At 35.6% G+C, this 27,970-nt stretch overlaps 1 protein-coding gene across 6 annotated transcripts in view; it reads right to left on the bottom strand.

Moving 5' to 3' along the window:
• Nucleotides 1-27,970, bottom strand: part of TBC1D5 (TBC1 domain family member 5) — a 251,111-nt gene that overhangs the window by 163,472 nt on the left and 59,669 nt on the right. For 5 of the 6 annotated variants that reach the window (XM_057424934.1, XM_057424935.1, XM_057424936.1 and 2 more), the window contains exon 2: nt 26,478-26,614. In XM_057424934.1, the coding sequence (XP_057280917.1) occupies nt 26,478-26,577 (100 nt within the window). In that variant the 5' untranslated portion in view covers nt 26,578-26,614. Of the gene's footprint in view, nt 1-26,477; nt 26,615-27,970 lie in introns of those variants that run through there. The other variant, XM_057424939.1, reaches the window with a different exon arrangement.

The following is a 27,970-nucleotide window of genomic DNA, read 5'->3' as shown; positions in this document are numbered from 1 at the left end:
GCAGTGATACCGGGCAATAGAAAATTGAAAAAAATACAGCACATGAAAATAGGTCCTGAATGCACTATTGCACCTTATTTATACCTAAACAACTCTTAAGCATCCACCTACCACACTAGCCAGACTCAGAAAGAAAACTCATTCACAATACTAAATTCATATACTGAAAAATATCTTTTGGGACTCTTTTCAATAATGGCAACATGATGGGTTTTTTTTCCGAAGAATGAGGTTTAAGAATATCTCAAAAAATTCAAAGCCTTTATTGTCTTTCAACTAAACCATTTGTCCTGCTTTAAGTCAACAGGACTCTACAATGGAAACCAGAATCTTGGTGATAAAAGGTTGTTCTTTCATCAGGATCCCACAAGGAAAATTCGAAGGGATCCTGGGGCTGCTACATCCACTGAGCTGTCCTTCACAAGCTACTTCATGTGTAGCTCGCTTTATTCTGAAGCATTCCCTCAGAAGACAGTAATTCCCTTTATTGAAATGACCACCACAATACTTTAACATTCTTAATTGTAAACCCATTGTAAATAAATCTCATATTTATATGTTATTGCTGATCTCTTTTGTTGGTGGTGGCTTCTTTTTGAGAGGCGCTTTTGCTGCTCCATTGTATCATTAGCAGCAGCTACCGAAACTGGATAGGACTAGGCACATCCAGCTCTCTAAACCACGACTTAACAGACTGGGCATTTCTGTCATTGTTTTCTTGCTCCACCACGTTTAAGACAGATAAGTCTATTGTGACATCTTGAAAGATGATTTAGATATCTTTCACTGAAAATGATAAAAATGACAAAGCAAAGTGCAAAGTATTCGCTGATTTAGGAGTCCCTGAATTTTACCTACTTTTATTCAAATGGTTTTCTAGTAAATCCTGGTAAGTTTTCATTGTCAGCAATATTGAGAACAAACAGGACAGGTGCTTCACCAACTAATGAGAATAAGCTGTGGGAATCCATGGCCCCTCCTCAGGCAAGTGACCCAACTTTCTGGCAAAATAAGGATGTATACTGAACAGTTATGAATATATGATTCATTATGCTGGTAACAGAGTTTGTTGTCTCCTTTAAAAATCCTAATTGATTCTGTATTAGCCTGATTTTTAGATCCTTTCCAAGACTCAAAATGGGAAGAAGGGCTCTGTTGAAGAAACAGAGGATGCTCTGCAAACCCTGCCCCACATTCCTGAAAAGGTTTCCAAACTTCAAATGCAAAAGCTAGGAGGGGAAGAGTAAAATAAAGCTTATCACACTTTCAGAGGAAAGAGAAAGGAAACAACCAGTACCATAAAAAGCATCAGTATCAAAGTAAATATATACTGCTTTTAGCAGTAAAGCAGTCACTGGTTTTAATACAATAATAAAATAAGGCCGTATTCTTCCAAAGGGACTGAAAATCATCTGGATATCTTTTCTTGATGCTTCTTTAACTGTAGAAACTCCCTATTCTGGGAATGAACACTTTCTCTGAAGAGAATTCAGTTCTGTTGCCCTATTTTAGTAGAGGCTGCTCTTGTGCATGGAAACCAAGGGCTAAAAGGAGCTAGGACTTGGGTAGTTGGGACCTAATACTACTGGACATAGCTGGAGGCTGTTTCAAGAGAATGTTCATAACTCAAAATTGATGCTTTTACTAACGAGTCAAAAAAGAACATTTCAAATGTTGGCTTCTTTAGATTTCTGAGATGCAAGAAGGACTTGTAAATTGTACATTGGTTAGGGTACCAGATTCACCCAGAATATACAGGCTTGTCACTAGCAGTAACTGTTTTCTTGTAAGAACACATTTGAGATTATAGATGTACCATAAAATAGATGAACCCAGAATAAGGAGGATGCCAAATATACTTTCTGAAGATTATCTAAAAACCATGTGTAGAAACTGTATCACAGAGAAGCCTAATTTAAATATGCACACTATTTTCCTATTTTAATTTTTAACAGTATAATATGCTGATAGTGTGCTATCTTCTTTTTTCAAGGTGCAGTGCAGTTTCCACTTCCGGAAGTAAGAAGAAGCTTGATAGCATTTCAGAGCCCTAGCTCAAGGGTGGGAAGATGCTCTGGGTATGCAGCAGGCACAACGAGCACTCTGAGCTTAAGTACGTGCTCAACAAGAGTAAAAAAGTACGTGAAGAACAATGTAGGGATCAGACGTTTCTCTTTTTTCTGTGAGATGCAAAAATTCAGCACAGGATATCTTATAAAGGGGGAGGGATGCTACTATAACCAGCTGAAAGTCTATGAAGACAAGAAGCTTGAGTGATATCTCCTTACTCTATGGATCTACTCCTACTTTTAAAAATACCTGAACTATATTTATTATTTTGAAACTATGTTTTGATACTAAAGAGATGTCTTTAGGTATATACATATTTCTGTATGTATGTATACACACACATGTCTGTGTGTGGACACACATGTATATTTATATAGCGCTAACCAACCTACCAATCTTGTGTCAGCTATGAAAGGGTTTTATGGCTGGCGGTTTAGGAATTGGTGATAAAAGCGATCCCACTTAGGAAATCAAACTGTGATTCACCCTGCTTACAAGTGTCAAAATATAGGATAGATCTCTCTGCTGACGAGTTTGCACTCTGCTTAATATATTTTTTTGTATTCTAATCAAAGGTTTAAATGTTGTTAAAAAAAAAAGAAGTATTTATTTAGGAGTTGTGAAAATTTAAGTTCAGGTTGATGTAAAACACTCGATCATTAATTCAATGTTTTATGATTAGAGACAAGGAAAATTTTAACACAAATATATGCTTGCAGTCTAAGGCTGTCAATTCTTATAACATGACTTCCAAATTCTACGCTGTATCCATTTTCAGCATATTTAAAGCTTAATAATTTAATGATTTATCCAATTTTAATTTATACTTTCAAAACCACTTTGAACAATCTGAGGTGCCACTGGAGATCATAACAGTGGTCCTGGTTAAGTCAAATAATAATTATAGCGCTTTCACTTTAAAGATGAGATTATTTTTAATTATTGAGTAAAGTACTTGAGGTACCATACTTATATAATTACGCTACTCATTAAATGGTTATTGAAAGCTGAAATGTAATTTTAATGACAGCTACCTATTTTTCTTTGCACACTTTATAGATGACAGATCAGTCAGGAACTCTAGTTTGCTCTAAAAATCCTTGCAGCTGCACTGGTTCTTTCAGGTGTAAAACAATTAAGCCATGCTCTTTTTTTAACTTTAAACATTTTTTCTTTCTCAAATAACATTTTTATGATATACAGGAACTACTAAAACCAGAACAATAATGCATGGGTATTTTTTATTTTTCACAGTAACACCAAAATTCTGGCCCTAAACTATATAAATTCCAAATAATATCCCCAAAAACCTAGTGACAATACAAATATGGAAGAATGATTTTAGTCAAAATATGTTCCTCATACAATGCAAACAGAAAAAAAAAAAGCTTAACAGATTGCAGACCTTTATTGTGAGTATAAAGTGGTAATCAACATACAATAAGCATTTTACTATGCATTAAAACTATATATAATGCCACGAGACTCCTTTGCTTTTTGTAACACCGAGCTTCACAACTCTTCAAACATAAAATTCTTTCATACTGTTTACTCTACAGATTCATATTCTTCGAACTAATCTGGATAAAATTTATCCTCATACGTAGGAATCTCTGACAATTGACACCACAGAGTTCTGGTCTCAGAACTGAGCACCTAAAGACTTACATTCTGCATTAATCCTTTAGATGCGATGTTTGAAATTCAGTGTATTTGCCCATTGTTTTAAAGGCTGGTATCTTGTTCAAATTAAGCTTTCCTTTTTCACAATGAAAACCAAACAGAAGACTAGATTTGTTTCATTAACAATATTAAAGCAAAGATTTCTGAGTTTGCTGTATGGGGAAAAGGCAATAAAGTTTTGAAGAGGGAAAAACTGCTTTGTTCCTTCAATCCCCTAGTTGAAATTAATTATAGCAAATGTTTATGAAAACATCTGTTCCATACAGTTATAAATTCTTAATTTTAGCATGGGCGATTTCAGGCTCCTCTATTATTTTGAAAGAGAACAGTCTGACAATTGAAAGGTTTACAAAATAGCAGACAATTTGTATTACTACAGCACCAAATATGCAGTTTGGAAAGTCTTCAGGATCTCTGCAGCAAAGGGAAAAAAATACAAAAAGACTAAGATGACTGAAGCTTTCCGATTTGGGTCTGCCGAAAGACCAAAATGGCAGTAGGAGAAGAAAAAAATAAAAATAAAAGGAGAACTAATCCCCAAACATACGGCACATTGAGATTTTTACTACATAAACTAGACCTTTAAAAAGTAAAATGTAGCAGAACTATGGATTTCTCCGTTCTGGATTTTGACAGATTCCCTAGGACTGAATTGCTGCATTGTGTCAAGAGAGGGTGCTGCAGAGTTTAAGATGATGCAGCCTCTGCTCCCTTTCTGAAGCTCCATCCTTGGTACCAGCAGCCCCTACGCTACAGACAATCTTTTGGACTTTTTGCATAACATCCTCGCAACTACAGTGTTAAATTCAATTTACACCAAATAAGCTTTTAAAATGATTAAATGGAGAAAGCTCGAAGCAGTGTACAGAAACTGAAAATAATGCCTTCAGCTAAAGAATTAAGTGCACAGCACTCTGATATTTATTAAATAATTATTAGTATGGAAAGTTGAAGAACATTTCACTCTGAGCAAGTTGTTTGAGTTTTCTGACATAAATACGATGCAACTTTTTGGTGAGCATTCTTTTAAGTGAAAACCTGACTCTATCCATTGTTTCAAATTCATTTAGCATTAGACGCATACTTTGAATGCATGCATTGCTTGGTACAGATTTTTTTTTGTATCATTTTAGTTTCAACACTGTGCCCGAAAATACTGTTATTTTGCCGTCAAATAAAAGAATTATACACTATGGTAATTATCAATATATGCAGAAGTGCTAAGAGACTTTGACATTTGAAGTACAAAAGCCTTATATAGGCTGAAATAGTTCATTTATTTACCCTTCAATATTGTGTGAAAAAAAGATTAAGCACTGATAACATTTTTTTCCTTTAAGCTTCTGTGAGTTAGGAATGGAACACAACTGTAAAACCACAAAACAGTACCCACACATAATACTTTTGCAATAGAGGAAGCTGGTCACATTTGAAAATAGGTAAGAAACATTGACATCAAAGTGCAAAATCAAAGCCTGTTTTAGCCCTGCAGAAAGCTGCTAAACAATACCATAGGCAGATACATTGGTCTGCAGTTACAAACAAAAACTTCTGGAGATAATATCTTGTATGTTTCTCAAACCCAGTCAATTCTGGTGTCTTTTGGATCGCTGATTTATGACAATCAAGTGGCATCTACTATGATCTTTGCACATAAAATCTCAACTGCATGTGTATACGCCTATACAAGTAAACTCTGCGTAAAAATCTGTCTGAAATAATTTTGTCCATGCACTTCAGTTTAAATCAAGACACACAAAAATAAGGTTTCCATTTTACGTGAAACTGCTTCTGAGTGTTCACAAATCTAAACACCAACCCTGTCATTAGTTTAGCCTGTAAATTAACATAGCACTTTTGCACATGTAAAATGTATATGTGAAAAAGTGTGGATGGGAAAAGATATACAAAGGTCTAGATGACTGATTTTGAAACTAGAATGTAGCATCAGTGTTTAACAAATGTAGCCCAATTTTAAATTAATTCAACAGTAAGTGTATTCAAAGGACTTATAATTTATATTTCTTTTCCCGATGAAGCCTCCGCATTTAGCAAAATAGGCTGAGCTATACACTGTACTCTAAACTAAAACCAGCAAAATAGAATAAGGACTTCTACTCTAATACCACTGAACTAATTCACAGGAATGCTTGAGAAGAATTCTCAGGCAATTGCAAGGTACTGAAATTTTAAATAATTTACATCAAGATGTATTTTAATATAATCTCTTTGAGCACGATGGGAAGGCCAATTTAACTGTGATGCTAATAGTGATTCAGAAAATATACACACATGGAAAAATAGTTTGACTTCCTGTTTAGTGGGAACAGACAATACCAGCTTATATAAGCAAATGTGACTTCCACTGAAAATACGCATTTAGTTCAGTAAGCCTCGGCTGAATTTGTTAACAGCAGAAATGAGACTGGCAAAAGAAAAAATCCACAGAATAAGGTAAATTGCGATTCTTCTAACTTTCTTTTTTCAGTTACTTTTTCTCCTAATGCACTGTCTTTGGTCCATAATAAATTATATCCACCTCTGTTCACATGCTCAGTACTATAGCCTTTATCTGCTATGTAACCCAACTAACCATTTACCATGTATAACTTAAAGAAATTCCTAGGTCACCACCAATGTGACTCAACAGACTCCAGAATAAGATACAAACATTTTAATGCAGTCTGATTGAAGTGGAAGCCGTATACCTAATAAATAATATCATCTCTAACTTCTAAATTCTTTAAGAGCATACACACTTAACAAAATATCAAATTAGCAAAATTAGCAAAACAGAGGATAGAGTAATCCAGTATAACTACAGACAAATAGCACAATTAGACTTTGCACAGGAACAAAAAAAATCTTAGCAGCCGCCTGGCATCATCACTAGGAACTTATATCCCGTGATACACAAATGCTGAGTGACTTATCACTTGCATCCAGAAGAATTTAGCTAATTTTAACTTATAAACAGCCTAAAAGGCCTTTGAGCTATAAATTGCAATAATCTAAAGATGGCAAGAGGCAATAAACATGAGTTAATGACTCAGCATCCTCCTGAGATAGCACTGGTCATGCAGCTTTGCTTAATCTTAGGCACGCACAATCACTCTAAAAAGGTGGTCTCCAGAGACCATTTACACTGACAGTAAGAAAAACATACCATCTCTTTAGATGTTTGAAGGCTACTATTGTCCTTTAATTTACTTCAATTACATCCTATTTTTAACCACATTTCTATCTTACAGATAGATGCACTCCTTCCGTTTGGGATACTAACTCATATGTAAGTATAGTTTGTTTTTCATATTCGAGAACAGTAGTATGTATTCCACTGAGTCAAGGAAAAAAGACTGAGACAAGGAAGAGTGAGCAGGAGTTTTCTAACATTCTGCTGTTTTCCAAGATTAAATGATAGTAGAAGACAAATGAGAAAGGATTAAAGTCTCGTTCTTTGAAATTGAACAGCCCTTTCAACAAGGAGTTAGCTGCCCTTCAGCTGAGAATAACAGGTTTATCAGGAAAAAGGCCAGCCTGGCTGGGAAGACACGTGGCAGTGATACGCAGCCTCACCTCCTAAGGCTGGCGAGATGGTCTCATGATAACTAGAACCATAGGTTGAAAAAAGAACTAGAACAATTCTGCTTTATCTCTTTGTTGTTTTTTACCAAAGGAAGCTATCACAGCAGGCTGATGATTTACAGCATGACTGATGGATGTCAAAGGCTTCTCCTGAAAGCAGAATGTACTTTCTTGGACCTTCTTCATTGATCATAAATATGTTTAGAAACACTGTGAAAATTATACCATGTTCCTTTGCCCAGCACATACATGCAAAGAGGTACAGCCTGAAATCAGAGCATCCACATGGGTACCTTGGTGACACACAAGTAACTAACTGCTTGCTTACACGGAATGGGATAATAAACAGCATTTATGGCTAGGAGGCAATCAGAGAGAACAAAAGCAGCAGCAGCATTGCTGCAAATGGAAACAGGAGAAACTGAAAGGCAGTGGAACAACTTGGCATCTCGTGGAAGGGCTGGCACTACCCCTCAGAGCCAGTAGATGAACTGTGAGTTTTGGCTCTGAGGAAAAGAAAGCAGATGAGAAGCTTGAAGTTATGAAGTTGCCACAGAGATGCAAGACCCAACGCCTGGACTTTCCTCAAATGCTGCAGTTTTAAAAGCACACGGTAAGAGGTGAATAAATTCCCACGTGAAGCAATGTGGGAAGCAGCCAGTTACTAAATCGCCCAAGGCCAGGAAGAGACACTTGGGCACCCACAGCATCCCTGTCACCCCAGGAAGCTCAGCTCCTCCAGCTCTTTCCAGCTGCAGCCTCCTCTTTCCCTACCAAACCTCCCTTCAGCAGTACTGGAAGCAGTCAGATCTGCAGGTTCAACAAGCAAGCTACTTTTGATTTTTATCAACATAAACTACAGAATAACCTGTTAAATTAGTTAGAAATAGGATCCTGCTCGTAACTATTGAAAAGACACATTTTTGAAAATGTAACTACATAATACATTTTAGCAGCATTACACAGACCAAAAATAGTAGATATGTTACATCTACTATAGATATATAGTATCTACTACTAGATATATATATCTACTATAGATATGTTATATCTACTATATCTACAGTGGTTTAATAAACTAGGAACACAACATACCAGAAGTGCATATGCTTTTTACTTCCCTTATCTATCATCCCTTATCATCCTCTCATAAAATGAGAGAAAGCACATTTTTTTAGTTCTTTAACAAATCAATTATGTGAATGATTTTGAAAAAGCAGCTTAGTCTCTGGGTAAAATTTACAGTTATCTGGGTAGAACTTTGATGCCCCTCCAGCAGCAGAGTACAGGGATAAGGCAATTAACAAGTGCACTGTTAAAAAAAACCCTAATCATGTCAGGATGCCTTCACCTTGTGATAGCACCAGTACCTGGCAAACTTGAGCAAGATGGTCTGAGAAAAACCCCAACAACCTGAAGACAACAAGCACAGCCACACAGATGCAAACACTGAACCCTGAAAGGGACATTCCTGCTGCTGGTAGAGCAGCCCTTATCCTAATCAAATTAACTATAAAGAAGAAACCTGCACTAGAAAGGGACACCCAAGCTTAAAATTGCTTAGCTTGGGTTTTATAAGATGAAACCAGGAAGCCCCAGACTCCTAATTTGAGGCTAATTAAGGCTGCTAATTCTCAGAATACACTGTATATCCAGTAGATCCATACCTCAGAGAACATGAAATGGAACAGTACACTACATTTTCTATAAATTTCTCTGATCAAATAACTTATAACCAAACAGTATAAAAGAAGTACTGAGCTAAAGCTTTTAAACTGCCAAATCAAAACATGCCGAAGCATAATGAGAACACTAGATTTCATGAGAATTCTTTTAAATCAACCCTGAGTTAATTTGGAGGGCACCAACTGTGTAGTTCACTGGTCCAAAAGCAGATGCACGTTGTAAATGATGGATCTAGAAAAATTTGGAGAGCAAAGATACATATGCATTAGCAGTAAAATCTAGATGTCTAAGAGATGAAAATCTTCAGCTGCATCAGAATATAAAAATATACCAAATTGACAGCCAGAATGACGAAACACTTCTATTTACTACAGTGTGAGGTAGTTTGTCCTTCTGTGGTAGATACTGAGAAAGAAACTCCCCACAAAACATTTCTGCATGAGGTATGTAACCCATCACAGGACAGATTTCTGTTCTCCACACTTGCCCTCCTGTGAGAAGGACGAGTAGTGTGCATCCCTGGTAGCACTTCAGAATGGAATTAAGCATGCAAGTATGAAGTGCTTGGAGACATAAAAAATACGAGACTTAAAAAATGTGAATTAGACAAGTATAACCAGATTTTTCTTGCACACACAGCAATTATATTGAAGCTTTCCAAAAGGCTGATGATTTAGTTTTCACAATAATAGGAAAAACGTTAAAATAGTAGTAGTCAATTTTTATAGACAGTAACCCCAGTTCTCCAAGACAGAAAATGTGCAATATCTTTTAACCAAAAAGAAGAGTCTGGGTGTAAGACAAAAATGTAATCCAGCATCACAGAGCATCAACTTTGTGAATTCGGATTTTTTGACCGAGTACCACCAAAGGAAAATGTGAAAGGGCATTTCATGTATGTAATTTGTATCAAAACACAAAGATAATCACATGGAGAGCAACACAACAGTCCTGAGGGACTACAAATTCTCATTTTTTTTCACTTTTCTTCAGATTTCACCTATCAAATTCAGGACGTGGCCATGATTTTCTGTGCTGTGTGATAGGTATGGTACGTCTCTGTCCAACTAGAGAGGAGAAAAAGCTCTGATCCAGAAACATTGACTCCTCTGTGCTGCAGCACTGCATCCTCAGCAGGCTCACCACTACCTCTAACACTGCATCCAGACAGCACAGACCTCAAGTGGTGTGGAAGGAACAGGTCTGCACAAGGTCATTTAGACATATCCATAGCATGGTATTAGAGACCATGAAGTACGGCTGCAGAATTTACACACATACCGTGGGAACGAAATCCACGACAATAGCTGTCTTGCTCAAGCACAGGCACTATTTGACAAAGCGCTATATGCTGTGACTGCAGGTCGTACGACAGAGCAATAAAGAATATATATGTCTGAACAAGTTTTCCGTTTCCTCTCATTGGAATGACAGTGAATAAAGATGACGAAAATTACAGCATATGAATACTAGTATAATTACTGAATAGTTCCCCACATAATTATGCAAAACAGATCTATCCATAAGTTAATGTAGCCATTTTCTTTTTGAAACAGAATTTTCATGCATCCATCAGTAACCCCAAAACACAAACCTTAGATGACTTAAGTACACAGAATTTACTCATTTGGTCTGTAATATAAGCAATGCTTGCGAGTAGAAATAAAGGTTTAATGAAACAAAACCATGTACTTCACTAGGGAAAACACATTTTGCCCAAAGAAAAAGCTAATGTAAATAAGTGGAGACTTGACTATTTGATAAATATAGCCCCAAAGGTTATATGTTTACCGAAAGACTATAAATATTGTACGTGATGTAGACTTTTTTTTATTAAACCAGAAACATTAATTGCTTTCTAAATATAATAATGTTCTTTCCTTTCAAACCATGAGGTCTCATTTCTTTTACTGCAACACGTAACCAATTACCTAACAAAAATGTTTACGTTAATCACAATGACTATATTTTAGTTTTTATACCACCGATTTTATTTTTGCTTAGAACTGAACTCCCTCAGGCATTCTCTCATGCCAACTGTTAATTTCTATCAGTGATAAAGTTCCCTTAAGCTTCTTTTAACATCTACTGGACATGACCTCATAAAATTTAATGCCATTCATTAACCCCAAGCACTTAACTTTACACAGTAATGTCAGGCATCTGACTTTTCAGTGCATGAGAAATCCAAGGGGGAACCATTTGAGAGATACAAATTACAAATCATTTGAGTAGTAGAAAGAGCAGCACTGAACAATATTAAAGGGTGAATCAGGACTTGAACAGAAGTAGGGTTCCTGCGATGCCTTCTATCTAGAATTATAAAACATTTATACAAACAAAGAAGAGGCTGCAATGTGATCAATTTGGCTTGTGGGGGGACTGAAATTCAGAGCTGGGGCTGAATGCCAGGGTTTGAACACTGTCTGAAGGAGGCATGATGTAGAGTCACCTTTTCTTGGGTGTCCAGTAACCTTTAGGCATTTTGGAGGAGTGTGGGTGCTAGGACTACCTTAAATTCTGCAAAGGCCGTGCATCAGCAAGACTGGGGTAAGCCAGAAGCAGCAGTTTCCTCTAAGAGCTACTCCCTTTCTTTCTACAGGAGACTTGCCTAGGCTTAGCGTTAGAGTGTTGTGGTTGTTCTGATTTTGGTTATGTACCAAGAAAGCTCTCGGAGGGACAGCACTGTTTGTATTTTCCCCGAGATGCACAGATGGGTGATGTCTGCTTAACTCATTTAACCATATTTCCCAGTGGCTTCACACATGTTGGAGAAAATGTGGAAAATTCTAGAGGTGAAGGAAAAAATACTTAGCAGCAATTTCCTTGCTTCTCTTGGGCCACTGAAGGACATTCCTTGTGGGGACTGGAAACTGAGTGATGGACTGTCAAGGCCCCGACTGTAAAAAAGGCACACTGATGGGGGGGAATATACAAAAGTGATTTAATTTTCTATTTCTGTTGGCTCAAGAGATATCTAGGCATCCCCTGTGAATAAGGGCAGTGCTATGCAGCTAGAAACATGGTCCATCGGAGTTCCTGATAGCAATCTGCTTATTCAGCTCTATTATGCAAAATCCCCTACCCTAGTCTGCACACAGGGCATGCTTTTTCTTGGTGCCACAGGCTGTTACATTCTGGATTAAGCAGTTGATGCTGTTGGAGCAGGGATCAACTTAACATTTCTATACAAATTATACAAGGTAGCTATAAATTGCTTCATGAGAACCCACATGAGATTTGATGCTGATGTCTCTAAGTGCTACAAGTTTATTTATTTATTTTTAAGCAGCAAAAAGAGCCAGCTTTCAGAACTAAGCAGTAGCTTTGGAATTTACTGATCTTAACTGGAAAATATATTCTCTGCTACCCTATAAATCTAAACAGATGGAAGTAATTTTGCTCAAGCTTTATTTCCACAGAAAGGTATCTCTAAGTGAAAGGCAGGTATTACAGAACGGACGTTTTCACATGTGAACAACTGTGATTTTTGATGCAAGTCCCATCTCCAAGTTCTCAGAATGACTATTTTAGCTATAAACCACATATAACTAAAATCTACAGTCAACAGACACTTCATGCTATTGAAAATGTTTTTGCATCTTGCCTGCCAGTGGTCTAAGATCGCTTCAGCATAATTACAGTGTGATGCAACATCAGTGAGTGTGCATCAGTTGGAAAAGTTTTTATTGCCTAATAGCAGGGAATGGTAATAAGCAGATGTACACCAGGCCACATGACAATGGCAACCAATTGGTCTGTATTTGGCACAGCTAAGTATTAATGTTTTATAAACGCAAAGTATGTTACATACTTTTCTAACAATACGGATGTAAATCTCTGCACAGCACAAACACTTGTGCTGATCAACATAGAGATACTGCTGTGATAGGTACTTTGAAGTTGCAGATAAGAGCTCAAGCTGTAAGATGCCAACAAAAATGGAAGTTTATAAACAATCACTGCCAGACTCTTAAATGTAGTAGTACTTGTGGGACTTTCTGTAATATAAATAGTAATTACCTTCAATGTGGAATATATTTGCAAAAATAAATATACGGGTGCATATACAAAAACTTACAACTCAGTTTTCTACTCACAAAGCCAACTTTAAAATCTGTAAATTCTGAGTAAATCAACCTTTAAAATAATTTTTTGCTCAACACCACATGATATACAATGCCCAAATATGTATACATGTGCATGCACATACACAGCCACTCCAATATACATACGCAAACATTACATTATTAGCGTGAGGGCATCTACCCTGAAGACAATTCAATCAATCTCTCAAGTGACACCCACACGTGCCTGCACACACAAAAGCAGATGTGGCATTAAGATTTACAAAGTTATTGAAACTTTTAACAAGTAAAACGCATCTTTACTTAGCTACACCAGAATGAGGAATAAAGGGGTTTACATATGTTCCAATTCTAAACCTATCAATCAAACCCATGTTATTCCTTTGGGAGCTTATTTACATGCATATTTATCAGCCTCACATGCTAATTCCCTGCTGTTTTATGCCTGCGAGGCATGTTTATGAGTCATAATTGTTGATCTCATTTGATGTATTTCACTGAAGTAAGACATTATTCAGTTATGTGGCCTAATGTCAATGAATTACGATGACCTGATCTTTGAAATGTAACTTGCTCTTTAATTTTTATTAGAGCATAACTTATTCAGAAGAAGAAATACACTAAAATGGAAGATTACATGCTTTTGTAGTAATTTTACTTAAACTTCTTATTTCTGAAACACTCCTCCTTACCTCTAGGCAAAGTTTTAAAAGTGTAATTCGTAAACATCGAATGAAAAGCATTTTTAATGAAATTAGGAAATATTTCTCAGACTGGGACCTTTTCTAGGTGTTTTGATTTTGTTTCAACTAGCCACAAGACAGGCCTTTAAAGCATTGACATATGGTTTGTAAAAAGAAAAAACAGATCCCATCTAAAGCCCCCAAATTGTGAGTGCCTTCACTTCATCAAAATTGAAACCAGATACAGACTTGGAAGGAAGTGGTAAATGAGAACTACTAAAGTAAGTTAGAAGTCCCCAAACTGACTCATCATCTTTGATGCAAAATGGTGTTAATCTATAAACAGAAAATCCCTTGATGATCGAAGTAAAGACCTAAAAAGGGGAGTACTTACACAGTGTAGAAACGTCACTGTGGTAGCTTGGGCTGAGCCACCAATGGCTCTCTAGGTGGCAAGCCACAAGCAGCACCAGCAGGCAGCTGACCATGGTACTGGTACAATTCTGCTCCTTTCCCAAAGGCCCATGCTGGTCTTCCAATGCCTGGAGTGATCTTTAAAGGTTTAAATTACCTTAAAAAAATCTGATTAATAACATTCTTCAATAATCATGCCTATTTTCCTAATGTGATTACAGCATGAAGGATTCATAAAATAACTGCTTATTTTTATTCTCTTGCAGCAAAGAGTTGGTATCATTTTATAGTAGGAGCCCACGCTTTGGATACACAGTGTATGTTACTCCTTATGCTAGGCTAACAGAAAATTACCACTGTACACGTAATTTACTACATGATTTTCAGACTTCACCACTTCCTATCTTAAGACTCAGTATTCTTTTTATACAGTTATTATAATTTTGTTATATATATCAAAAGTAACTATCAATTGACAACTGACTTCAGCTTCACAAAAATCAGAAGTACTTGACTTCTGTATTTGATTTAAGAAATTGTCACAAGTAATACAATGTTCAACTTCACTTCATCTTTCTGTATTAATTAAAACCTGGACCCACTTAAGTATGTTCAAAAGTTTCAAAGCTGCTGATCTGAGCTACAGCTTTAGCAAGCAACAGAGTAATATGCAGAAAAATAAAACTGTCCTTAGCCAAGTAATGCAAATGCCAGATACCAAATGAAGGCTCATTTTTCCATAGGAATCTCAAATTGAATCTGACAGATATGAGTAAGTGTCTTTGAAATCGCAAAAACCCTGCAAGTAGCTTCCTAAATTTGTAATATCTAGAGGACTTGTAGTATCATAAATACCACATTAATTCCAAGTCGAAAACTCTGCAGCAGATTTTTCATGTCCAGAATTAAATCTGTGATTTTCATTTATAGCTGCTTTTATGAAAATAGTTTTTTTTTTCTGTGAAAATTAAATATATAAGAAAGAGCTAAAGACCATTTAGTACAGGCTTTATATGGTCTTTTTTTAAAAGCTCCAAGGAGCATTTAATACAGGGTTTACATGCTGTTTTTCCAAATCAGAAGTTTGCTTCTGATAGAAGCGTGCTACAAAACTGTTTCTTAAAAATGAAAAAATCTTCACTTGAACAAGTATTTATACTAATAGCACAGCTACAAAGGTGTAACTGTAGTTCACACAAATGCCACAACTGAAACGGCTATGTGTTCATCACATATATAAATTTATAAAGTACATTAAATATAAATGTCAATTTTAATTCCAGAACTTTTAATGCAAAGTTCTCACTGGTTATAGTCATAAGAACTCTGAGAGCTAGTCTTCCACAGTATAGGCTCTGATTTACATCTCTTCTTTCTTTCAAAGGCCACCTAGCTGTGATAATTGAGAATAGAGCTCTCTATGCTTTTGCAAAGGAGTATTGTTTTTTGCACTTCAATAAACCATGAACCAGAAGTTTGGTCACAGAAGTTTGGAGGTGGCCCTGTGGCTCAATATGTTTCCCTCTTTCATTAAGATAACATCTGTTCTGGCTACCAGTTGGCAAATCAAATTTGATGAGAATTCATTGAAGTGCAAAGTAGAAACGCTCACTAATGGACAGATTTATGTTCTGTTGCTCCACCCTTTAAATATTTCAAATGAAAAGTAAACAAAACCAACAATGGTATGTTCAAATATTATGACTAACGTATACAAAATATACCCCACTATAATGAAATCTTTTCACATCATTGAAAACATTTTCATATGTATTGCATGAGAACTCTATCACTGCAACTGCACTTAGTACTGAAACACTATACAGTTCATTTTTCCTACGGTCAAATTCATTGATATCACTACAAATCTGATTTCTCAGAAGAATTATCACCACCATAAAAGCTTTATCTGGATGAGTTTTGTGCCTTTTAACTTCTAAGAAGATCAAGAACAATAATTGGTAATGGGATATCAAAATTTTAGTGGAAAAATTGATCATAAAGGCTACTTGCTAATATTTTGGTTACATGGCCCCAGTTGCACTAAATGGAATGAGATTTGTTCAGAAATCTCAGTGCAGTCTTCCTATCACAGAGTTTAGGCATTATTATCCCTCCAGGATCAAACAGGAACATGTAACTGCCAACTGTTTGTAAAGGATTAAGATATTTAACGGAAGGAAATTAGAGCAGGTTTGGTTTTCATTTTAAGTGGTCATTATAGTTAACTTACATTAAATTTGATCTTTAACCTTCCCACCTACTTTTCATGAAATAGAAGAGATATTTACCTCAACAGAGATTTACCTCAACAGTAGCTGCAGGGTAAACTTGAAGGTAACACTTCATTCACTGCAACATGTCATGCCAGCTAATGTCCCTACTATGATATTAACAGAGTGAAACAGTAAAAGCAGTATATAGTGCTTACTTTCAAAAAACCACAAACTCTTCAGAAGTTTTAGTATTTTCCCTCTTCTTAAGACAAGAGCTGGCAAATGCTGAGAATCAAAATAATGAAACAAAAAAGGACAAACAGATCAACTTTAATAACTATTTCATTAGGATGGAGTAACATTCCTTAAAATTCTGGCCAAACTGTGTTTTTTAATATTAACCCACTTATATATCTGTACCAGAGCCATCATGTGCCAAAGCTTAGGGAATACTTTAATATTCAAAATATTCAATATTCAGAATACTCAAAATATTTTAATTCTGATTACTCACAATATTGAAAAGGTGACAATGATCTGCATCTTCTAAGATACTTTTCATTTCCATTGCCAAAAATTGATTTGAAATTTCTAAGCTGACAAGGGCTTATTTATTTCAAATTTATGTATGAAACAAGAAAAGATCTTGTGTGTATTCTGACATGTACCAAAATTACTCTATTTTTAGTGAATTAGCTACCAGACTCACAAAAAATGGCTGAAAGAAAGCAACAGTTGAAGGATGGCACGGTAAAGAGGCAGTGGCCTGGACCTTGAACAATCTGGGTCCAGTTCCTGACCCTGCTATAGACTTCTTGTATGAACCAGGCATATAATTTCATCTGCTTCAAATTTCTTTTTGCATGAGAATATATAGTGTAGTTGTTCTTCCTATGGAAGTAATGAGAATTAATTTCATAGCTTCTTTGCTGTATGACACTTTCTAATAGGATGAGGTAAGCACAGAGATGCAAAACAAACATCCCAAGTCCTGCTTCCCTTTTTAACCAGATGAAGCCATGGATCACAAACTGTGTCACAACCTTGTGTGATTGTCACAAACAGTAAAAATAAATCTGATTTCCTATATCCTTTTGTGTCATTCGTACTGCAGTTGAAACATTATAGTCACATGATTACTGATGCAGTGACCTAAACATCTGACATATGAAAAAGATGAACATGGAAATTTAGAAATGATTAAATAATATTCTAGATCTGACAGAAGTGTTCAAACTTGTCATAAAGTGTGTGTGTACAGGTACATCCATAGAAATCTGAAGCCTAAAATACTTGGAAACAAACCTCAGCAATAGTTCACTTACACAAAACAAGATTTAAACTTAAGCTCACATACATGTAATTGAAACATGATGTTTCAAACCAGTGTTGTTCAGACTTGGGTTAGTTTGTGATTTTGTTGACTGTGGAGAAAGGCAGACAAATGCAGAAAGGCTACGCACATCTCTCCCACTCCCCCCATTTTAGCATTTCATTCTGTTTAGAGATAAAGGTGCTCTCTCACTATCCCGTACGTTTAGCCTTAGCTCAGTTATTGCTTATCTTATGAGTAAAATGAAGACCAGGACTTTTAAAAGTTGACTATATGCACTCTGCCTCTGGGTAGCCAAATCTTGACACCAAGAAATCTGAACACTCCCAAAACTGAGGAATTCCAAGTAGCTAACCACAATGCAGGATCACAGGCTAAATCACTGCTTCCCTTAGACAATAAGGGCACTCAGGCTTGTTACCTTTACAGTCAATTGGAACCTAGCCATTAATTTAAATAGGATCAGGATCAGGTCCCTGACTTGTTTGACATCAAAGAAACATCTTTCACAGTCATTTTGCTATAAATAATTAAAGCTGATTAGTAATAATAAGGTACCTTAACCAAAAAGATAAACAGTGGAGACATTTATTATCAAAGTAAGAAAAGAAAATTAAAAACAACTTGCAACACTTTTGTATGTGCAATTCATCATGCAACGTTGTAAAAGAACAAAAACAAATGTTGGCTCATTCCAGAGGTTCTTTGTCATCATTAATGTATTCGGGTTTTCACAGCTGAATTGCTGTACTTTGAAAAGATTTTCATGAAAGGAAACTCACATTCAACGTTTAAACAAAGCTGTCAGGTTACCAAGATTCATATTTGCTTGTATGTCCAGAACATGTTTTCTCCTTTTAAAAAAACTCTCTAGGTTAGAAGTATTATTATTCCTTTGCTCTCAATTTGTAAACAACAGAAAATAAGCTTTTGTTAAGCAGCACATATTTATTTATTTATTTGCTATTGCAGGGCTGAAATCAGCAGTTAGAAATATGTGTTCCAAAGCAGAGGTGAAACTACCTGGTATGGATATTTTACTTCATTACTAGGTCTGTTCCTCAAATTGATACAAATGGCCTCCTTCTGTTTCTGTCTGTCTGCTTGCCTGATCAGTGGAGCTAATTGTCAGAGCTGGGGAGATATCCTATACCTAAACAGGAGATACGCAGTTTGTAACCTGCTTAATTTGCCTTATGTCCTGGATGGCCCTCAGTATGTTGTTCATTAAAGTATCAGCTGTTTCGGTTGTAACAGTGGCAACTTAAGCATAGGCCTATTTTTCTTTGTTAAAAGGCCAGATTGTCAATAAATAATACACATCTTACCAGCTAATTTCTTATCACTTAAAATAAGTGTGATGGTACTTCATCTCTGCCATTCTACACCTCTTAGTTTTGCACATCCAAAGAGGACAAGGACAGGGGTACCCAAAGAGGCTAAAGAATAAGGGTTATTAGTAAAACAAAGCCTAAAATTTAAGCTTTGCATATCACTTGGCACTTAAGTGAAACTAGGTTGAACTCCTACCTTTTTAAAATAAGGAATTCCACATCTTCATAAATGTCCACATACATGAAAGATGGGAAAGATCCCATCTGTGCTGACATATTTCTGTTATATAGAGCAATCAATTTCTAATACAATCAAATCTGTGGCAGTTAAACTCTTTCAAAATGTTTTAACATACATTTAATCTCAGATACGGAGGTCTGTAACATCAGCTAGCTGCACACAACTCACAGACTGCTTTGTAAATTACAATCTTCTGTACGTCAGGACAGAAGTGAACTCAAACATTTAATTATTATCCTGTACCAATCATGCTGGCCTCAGCTAGAATTCTGATTTACTAGTCTTTTATTATACATACACAAGTACAATCAAACTTGTACGGTTCAATTTTTTTTAAATTAAGAGAATCTACCTTTTCCATATGTAGGAGATACAACCATTTAACATAATTTGATCACTGCCTGGAAACACTTCATATGTAAGGGGTTTACAGGTAGTAAACTTCATATGATATATTTGTATCAAGTCTGAGTAAAATCTTCAAAGAATTATTCCATTCTTATCAGTAGCTTCTGTACACCTTCTAATAATGAGCTAGTTTTAACATACTTCTAATTACATTGAGAGAGATCATATGAAAAAACCTTACTCTGTTTTAATTTTGTTGTTCAGCAGGTTTCTATAGTTAAAAAAGGAAATTTCTGCTTGGTATTTTAAGCTCCTCTATGCATGTAGAATTTAGTAAAAAAAGTTTTCTTTTTTATTCAATTTGCATCATTTCCTTTTATACCACATGTATGATACTACAGGTACACCAGGAAGTGAGATAAGAGCCAACTAGTTGAGCTTTAAACTCAATTTGGGAAAAGCTAGAAAAAGAAAAAGAAACACTGAAATCAGCTTTTCCCAAAGTAGGGTCACAAGGAGTTATTAGAAGAATGACAGGAGGCAAGTGATTTATGCCAGCATTCAGACATGGCTGTACCTGGAAGGAACTGGAAACTCCCAGCTGAGATGACTGAACCAAGGTAGCGTGCCAATGTCGTTAGTGTGAATGGTCTTACTTCCATACACTGAATTAGAAGAGAACTTCCAAAATAAACATTTTAGATTTCTTTTAGAACAACAGACACTGCTGTCCAAAAGGTCTTCTCTAACCTTATCTTCTGCCTTTTCAACCACTAAAAGCAATTTCCCTACACGATGTTTGTGCCAGTTACCCATGCCACAAAATAACATCCAAACTGAAATTAATTTAATGTGCAACTTAATGTGAAGCCACCAAAAAAAACTTTGGAGCTACCAATTCTAGAGAGGAAAATCCAACTCTGGAAGCCAGTAACCCACAGTACCATGTCAGCTACTCACATTCACTCCCACAGCTGATTTAAAATATTTCTGTAGCTCCTAAATACAAACTCATAGCAAGCACTGAAACCAAAGGATGCTCAACTGGCAAATTTCTGAGAGCATGTCAACACTCATACAAATAGTCTTTAAAGGAAAAAATGTACTGCATGCTGGCTATTTTCAACTAACTTTATATTAAATATATATATTTTTAAACATGCATAGCTTCTCTTTGAACTGATCTCTTAATAACAAGGCATTACTAATACAGAAAAGAGAAGAGAAAATGAAGAGTTGCAGGGAAGCTGCTAGTGACAGGCTGAGTTAGCTCAAGACACTGTGCTGCTCCAATAGCCTTTGTCACTACAAACCTGTTGCTGCTCAATTAAAAGCGAGCTAAACAGTAGTTATTATTAATAAATGAATATTAAACAGCTTGTTATGTTAAGCATATGGTGTTTGAATATGTTAAAACCATTTTTGCTTTTATTCATCCCATACAAAGCGAACCAGACTGAAGACATCTCTTTCTGCTTTACCATTCCTGTGCCTTGAATGGAAAAGCCAAGGCCACTAGGAGAAGGACAAGGGTTTTGAACAAGGATCACTAGCAAAAGCTCTGCTGGTGGGGCACGCTGAAGCATTCTGCCTGAAGGGCAAAACTAGCCAATGAAGGATGCAGGGCATTCTCAGGACCTGTGCAAACCATAGCACAGTATCTCAAAGGCATTAAGAACAATCACAACCCTCAACATCTTCTGTTTCAATATAATGAATGCAAAACAGTCTGTTCCAATCTCATCTTTTTAATGAAAACATAAAGTAGCATGCATATTTAAAAGGACTCTTAACAACAGAATGCTATACTTCATGTGCATGTCCCTCACTGGAGAGAAGAGGAAAGAACACACATTACATGACACACAAGACACCATACAATACACGATCAAAAAATATTTGCTACGAAAGCAGTAAGGCTTCAAGAACTCACTATATTTCCATTCTCAATTTCTTTTAGCTCGGAATGTACTTCTCACACAGAGAGGTCTAGACCACTGTGATGGGTCCTTTTAAATGTAATCACAGAAACGATCTCTAAAACCAGACAGATAAATGCCATACAGGGCAATCTGCTTTAGCATTGTTTCACTGACTGGAAGGGTTGTAAACTCATAACACTGAACAGCTACTGACTGATTAGGAGACAATACAATTTTCTGAGAACAAAAATTCACTTAACCCTGGAACCAATATGAAAGAATGCACCCAAGACCACAACAGTCCCATGAGAACTGCACATATGATTTGAGGAAATTACATGATAGTTCTAGAGAAGCTGGCATTTACTTTACTAATTCATCCCCCTCTGATTTTTATGCTTTCTGTATAACATTGATATAAACTAGGTATCTCAAACTCCACATAAGGTACAGTTCTACATAGTAATACTTTCTAGTGATCAGGGTTATGAGGTTAACACCAAAACAGCAAAGTTGTCCAAAGATGAGCAATAGAAAAACACAGAACATGGTCGAAGTAGAAATATGAATGTTGTCTTACCATCTCACATTTTTAAAGGCAACCTTGATAATCAGGAGGGATGCAATGGTAAGCATGAGGTGGGCAACTGATCTATCTCAACTGGATTAATTTCAGTCACACACTGCAGTAGTTATCTTTGTCCTTCCAGCCATATCAGCCTTCTCTGTCCTCACCACCAACTATTGCCTTTAGACATGAAATATAACCCTGTAGACTCCAAATCCAAAACACTTAGACCCATTAAACGTTTCCCCTTTTCTTCTATTAAGAACAAAGAACACATTACATTTTTCTATGTGAAATATGCTATTAAATAATAGCTTGTACACTAATTAAAGCAAATGTAATTGTGGGAACACACTGACATTGTTAAAGTAAATTACCCAATTCGTTAATAGTTTCATTTCAAGTGACCTTAATTGTATTAATTGTGATATTGAGCAAATTAAATTGAGGAGTATTAAATGCATTGTTCCAGTCTGTCCTTAGAGGATCAACTTTCTCATTACATCCATGGAATGGGAATACTACCTACTATGCTCTTCAAAACTTATGTCAGAATGTGGTTAACACTCTGAGTAAAAATTTCTGGCAGGTCAGAAACAGTTAACCTAGTTATCCTATTTCAATGTAGTATAAACCTCAAGCATTTGGAAATAAATAAAACAGTCTGTCTGCTGCAATACACAGGGAGAAGGTAGAAGAACAAAGTTTCTGAAATGTCTCTTAATATATTCAGGGTTTATAAAGTCTCTGCTGGAGACAAAAAAAATGTAAGATTCATCGGTTTCTCTCATAAAGATCCCTAATTCAGAGGGAATCATTCAAAAATATTGTTAGAATAAAATGAACAATATCACAAGGATTCTTAGAACAGAAAATGTAGTAATACGGCATCAAGTTACTATAGTCAAAAGCAAACATAACAATGCACGTAGACATACATACATGTAAATTGAAATACAACCAGATCCAAAACTATAATCCAAAATTAAAATTTCTTTAAAGAAATAAAAATCTTCCATTTGATGTATTAGACTACTAAAGTGAGAATCCCTGCCACAAATGTCTTGCCAACTATTAAAAATGCTTTTTAAAAAATTATATATGAGTGCATATATTGCACATGTTTCTTAAAAACAAATCAGACACAATGAAAAATCAACCATTGGAAAAAGACTGAAATACTGTCTTATCTGGTTGGTTTTGAATTTTTTAAAGGGATAGAAAAAAAGATCCTGACTGTCAATTACTGAATATTTTAAACTTGCAAACAAGCACATTCTCATGACTCATCATAACTCAAGATTCAAAGTTCCTAGTTACACAAAATTTGGAGTGCTATGAACGCCCAGATCTTTTTTCAAATGACACTTACCTCATCTGTAATGCTCTACTTTTATTTGTTCAGCTAGGTAATTGTCTCCTGCCTAGCATCTGCAACATTAATCCTCGCAGCTGTTCCTACTGAACCATGTCTTATTCTTCTCAGACCACTTCTCCAAAATTTCAATACTACTTTGAATTGTACATCTGCCCTCCACTGTGCCAACAGCCCTGTCCCAAATAAACCATGCATTGTCTCTACACCTTAATTGCGATTTTAATAAAAGCACTAAGCACTACTAGACTCAATCAAAAAAATTCTGGAATCCCATCAAATACATCCTTCCAAGCTGACGGCAAATGAACAAAAAGTAGTCTACGCACACAGTTTTCCAACAAGCTATACTTAACAGCAATTCATGTGTTTCTGAGATTTCTTTCATTTTATGAAAATGCCTTGTGAGAGAATTTCAAAACTCCAGCTGGACGTGACATCTCCTGGTTCTGCATCAAGTTTTGATATCAGTTGCATATACTAAAAATACAATACTTCACACAGATTAACAAATCTGACTACTTTTATGATTAAATATTTATTTTCAGCATCCTTACAGTGACACGCTTTATTTTTATTGCTTCATCTTAGTGAAGACTTCTAGCACTTTGCTTCCAAGGTAACGCTTAAAGCATTCAGCACAGCTTCAAAAAACAATTCAGATGTCCTAATATTCTACAGTATTGCACAGAACATCTCCAACTGATGGACCACCTCTCCTCCATATTTCTATGAAACATGATTCAGAAGACTTTACACACACATTTGCACCAAGTTGATTCTTTATCATGCCTGAAACTTGAGGCCGAATGAAAAACCTTGTCTTGAAATACTTTCATGAAGACAATGACAGACAGACTTCACAGACAAGAACAACTGCATACTTTGATGTCCAAAGACCTAAAACCATCTGAGCATACACCTTATTTAAGATGAAGTATTAAAACTTCAGAGACTTATTTTGGATATACAAAGTTTCAAATTAAAATGCAGTATGTGTTTCACAGTAAAAAAACCTATGAAGATTAAATGGATGCTTTATATAAAATATTTACATAGATAGAACATAAAAAATGTACCATAGTTGGTAACCTTTATGACTTGGGGAACCATGTATTTACATATCTTTATCTTCGCATGTGCGTATGTGTGTGTTGTGTATATATTTTTAACAGTTGACAGCTGTTTTAGAGCATACAGAGATGCCAAGCTGAATGAGGGTCTTGATTACTTCAAGATTAGCTATCTAAAGTTTCTATTCATTTTAAGTGTTGTTAGTGCGAAGAGTCATTAGTCACTTCCTTGTCTCATAGAACATCAGCATACATTTACATTGTTAATGAACATTTGGGGTAAATGAATTAATGGCACTTTTAAACATCAATTCAATACTAATAACTTTGTATGTCATAGAAATGTTAAGGTTGGGATAAAAATGAGAAACCTTTTCAGTCAAGGTAACTTGAATGAATCGCTTCTGGGCACAAGAAAAGATAAAATTAATTTACAATATGTTGTTGGTATTTTTTAACAGGGTAAAAAATCTTAGTTTTTCTTAATACAGAGTTGAGAGAATTACCAGTATTTTCTTAAGGAAAAAAAAAAAAAATCAGAAGAAATGCTTATACTTCTCTTGATTGGGGTAGACTAGAATCAGCTACATTTCCTCTGGAAAACGGGTATTATTTTAGCTTATTGAAAAAGATTATTTTCAAGTTTCTAAAAATATATACAAAAATGCATTTAGTTTATCAAACTAAAATGGCTCCATATCGTTAAAATGTCAGAGGAGGAACACTGACCTAGAAAAGCTATTTCATTTAATCATCAGGTTTTAAAATACTTTCCCCTGGATGTTCATTCTCATTTTCTAACATTGAAAAGGCTTTATAAACCAATGAAGGAAAAAAAAAGAATTAGCTCAAAGGGACAATGAAGTTTTACCAATGTATTTTAAAGCAAAACATCAGCTTCTTATAAACTGAAGTAATAAACCTGACTAAGCAAAACTTGACATAGCTATTTTGGTAAGCACTAGTAAATGGAAGATTTATAGACAGATACACCCACACAGAGCAGTCGATCTGGGTGAGGGACTTAAGAAATATGACAAAGTTGCTTCAACTCTGTAATTTAAAATAAATTTTTTATTTTGCCCTCCTGGTACATGTGTTCAATGACTGGAAAATTACAGGTAGTTAAGGTGCCACTGTGTATAACTGAGCACTTGAGGAATGTTTTCATGACAAGGATGAGCTTCCTCGTTAAGCTTATCACTTTCTTCCAACCAACTATACTGTCACTACTCACAAATAAGTAGAAAAGACAAGCAACACAGACATGCACTGCATTATGCAAGCAGTTCGTTCTCACTGTTCATTAGTCTTCCAAATACTGCATTTAATTAATTTACTTTAGGTTACATAATAATTTCTACCTTTAGAGCCTGTTCATTTTATCTCAGCTTCTGTTTTTTAAAAAATAAGGATATAGGTGCTGAGCCAAAAAAAAAAAAAAAAAAAAAAATGGCCTTTTTATTTGCATGATCTCATCCAAAATAACACACTGAACTTTACTGCACAAAAATCCCCCAAACATACACAGTGTAAGAGCCCATGCTTCAGAAAGTAACATAAAATCATGCTGCATTTCAGTATTCTTATGCTGAAGTCAGTGTTTGGTTTATGATTAAAAAAGGATGACAGCACATTAAACATTTGGCTAATGTTTCTGTCTGTAATTGAAAGTTGACTTTTCGTGGTTTTCATTAGTGTCAGTGTTCTGCACATACTCTGTGAAATGTTCCTTAAGTTGCCCTGTTCAAGTTCACTGAGAGAATTAAACAAATTAGGACAGGTAGAGTTGTCATAACACATTTATATAAAGTTTCTAGGTATAAAGTAAAAAAAAATACAGACATACAAAACTCACCTTCCTCTGGCTTGTTCAAATAACTCTGCAAGGGATCAATGCCTATTTCTTGTTCCTCGGTTTGCAAAGGGTGACTGGTTTCAGACACAGAATGATACATATTGGCAAATAGTAAATTCCAATCGAAGTGTATTTATCTGGAGGAAAAAAAAAAACAACAAACATTTTAGTATTTCTTTAGCTAATTTTCAATCACACAACTCAATAGCAAAAATGCTTAAAACCTTTCCTTATTTTCTAGATGTAACATCACCATTAGCTGCCTAGTTGCAGAAAAAAAAGTGTCTCTATTCAAATGTTTTATTATTTGTAGTCCGAAAGAATTGTCATAGTGCCTCCAACTATCACACTGCAAGTAAAAGTCCAAGAGTGGTTTTGACAGAGTGTAAACTGGGGAAAGAGCTTCTTTACTTCCTTTTTCTAGCTTCCCCAACTCATCTCTTAGTCCGATTCCAAGGAGAACTGATAGTAGTCCTTGCAGATGATGAAGATTATAAAGCAAAGCTAAGGTTAGACCCATCATCATCACTCTTCTGGATTCAGGACCTACTATCCTAGAAAAACTTCCTTTTAAGCACTTCTTTTTCAGAAATCGTATGTCAAGTATAAGATAACAGCAAGAAGGACACAAGCACATGCTAAAAGGGAGAATGAGATATTTCTGATTGGTAAGATGGCTGATTTCGGTTTTAATAAGATTTATATTAGCTTTCTGGAAAGATAATGTTAAAGAAGCATTTGAAGAAACATAATCAGCTAGGCAGTGATTACTTACAAAGAAGTTCTTCCAAAAATAAAGGGCAAAAGAGGAGAAAGAATGAAATCAAAACGCCAGGAAGTAGGTGACCCAGATTCATCATCATAAGCTGCTGAATGTCATTCACAAAACTACCACATAAGTGAACAAAAACTACGATAGAAGTTCACATGAGGAGTGTTGGAAGCTAATACTGGCTGCAAGGAGTAAGTGGATGCCAATAAAAGAGTGAAAAACAGACAGTATTATGGTCAGAGCAGTAAGAAGAAAAAACGACTTTTCCAGTGCATTAACAGCTCAAGGGTCCATTTGTCAAGACTGCATTTTGGTCACTGTACAGCAATTTATTAACCTGCAACACAAAAGAACTATGCCAGCCAAATAGGTTTGATTTGCCCAAGCACACTAGGTAGTCACCTCTGATTGCCATCTGAGTTTTAAATATCACTTATCCTAACTGCTTAGTTTACAAGTACTGTAACTTTTAACTCCAATAAAATTATATTTAAAAATAAATATGCAAGGACAAACACACAAAGAGGTGGGCACCTACACTTTCAGGACTGGTATATTACCTATTTGGAAATCACTTCAGCTATGGTTTTCCTTTGGTCCTTATAAGGCATGGCATTGACCATATATGCTTTATACCTTCAGTTTACTGTCAATAAATGAAGGGGGACTGGTATTCCTAAGACCTTTCTGCTTTTATACATTATTCATCTGCTTCATTTCC

This window comes from Pezoporus wallicus, unplaced genomic scaffold, assembly GCF_028554395.1.
Source record: "Pezoporus wallicus isolate ANWC-B61680 ecotype Strahan unplaced genomic scaffold, APGP_CSIRO_Pwel_v1 contig_3181, whole genome shotgun sequence".
In the NCBI taxonomy this organism is placed as follows: Eukaryota; Metazoa; Chordata; class Aves; order Psittaciformes; family Psittacidae; genus Pezoporus; species Pezoporus wallicus.
This window is presented reverse-complemented; position numbering and strand designations above follow the sequence as displayed.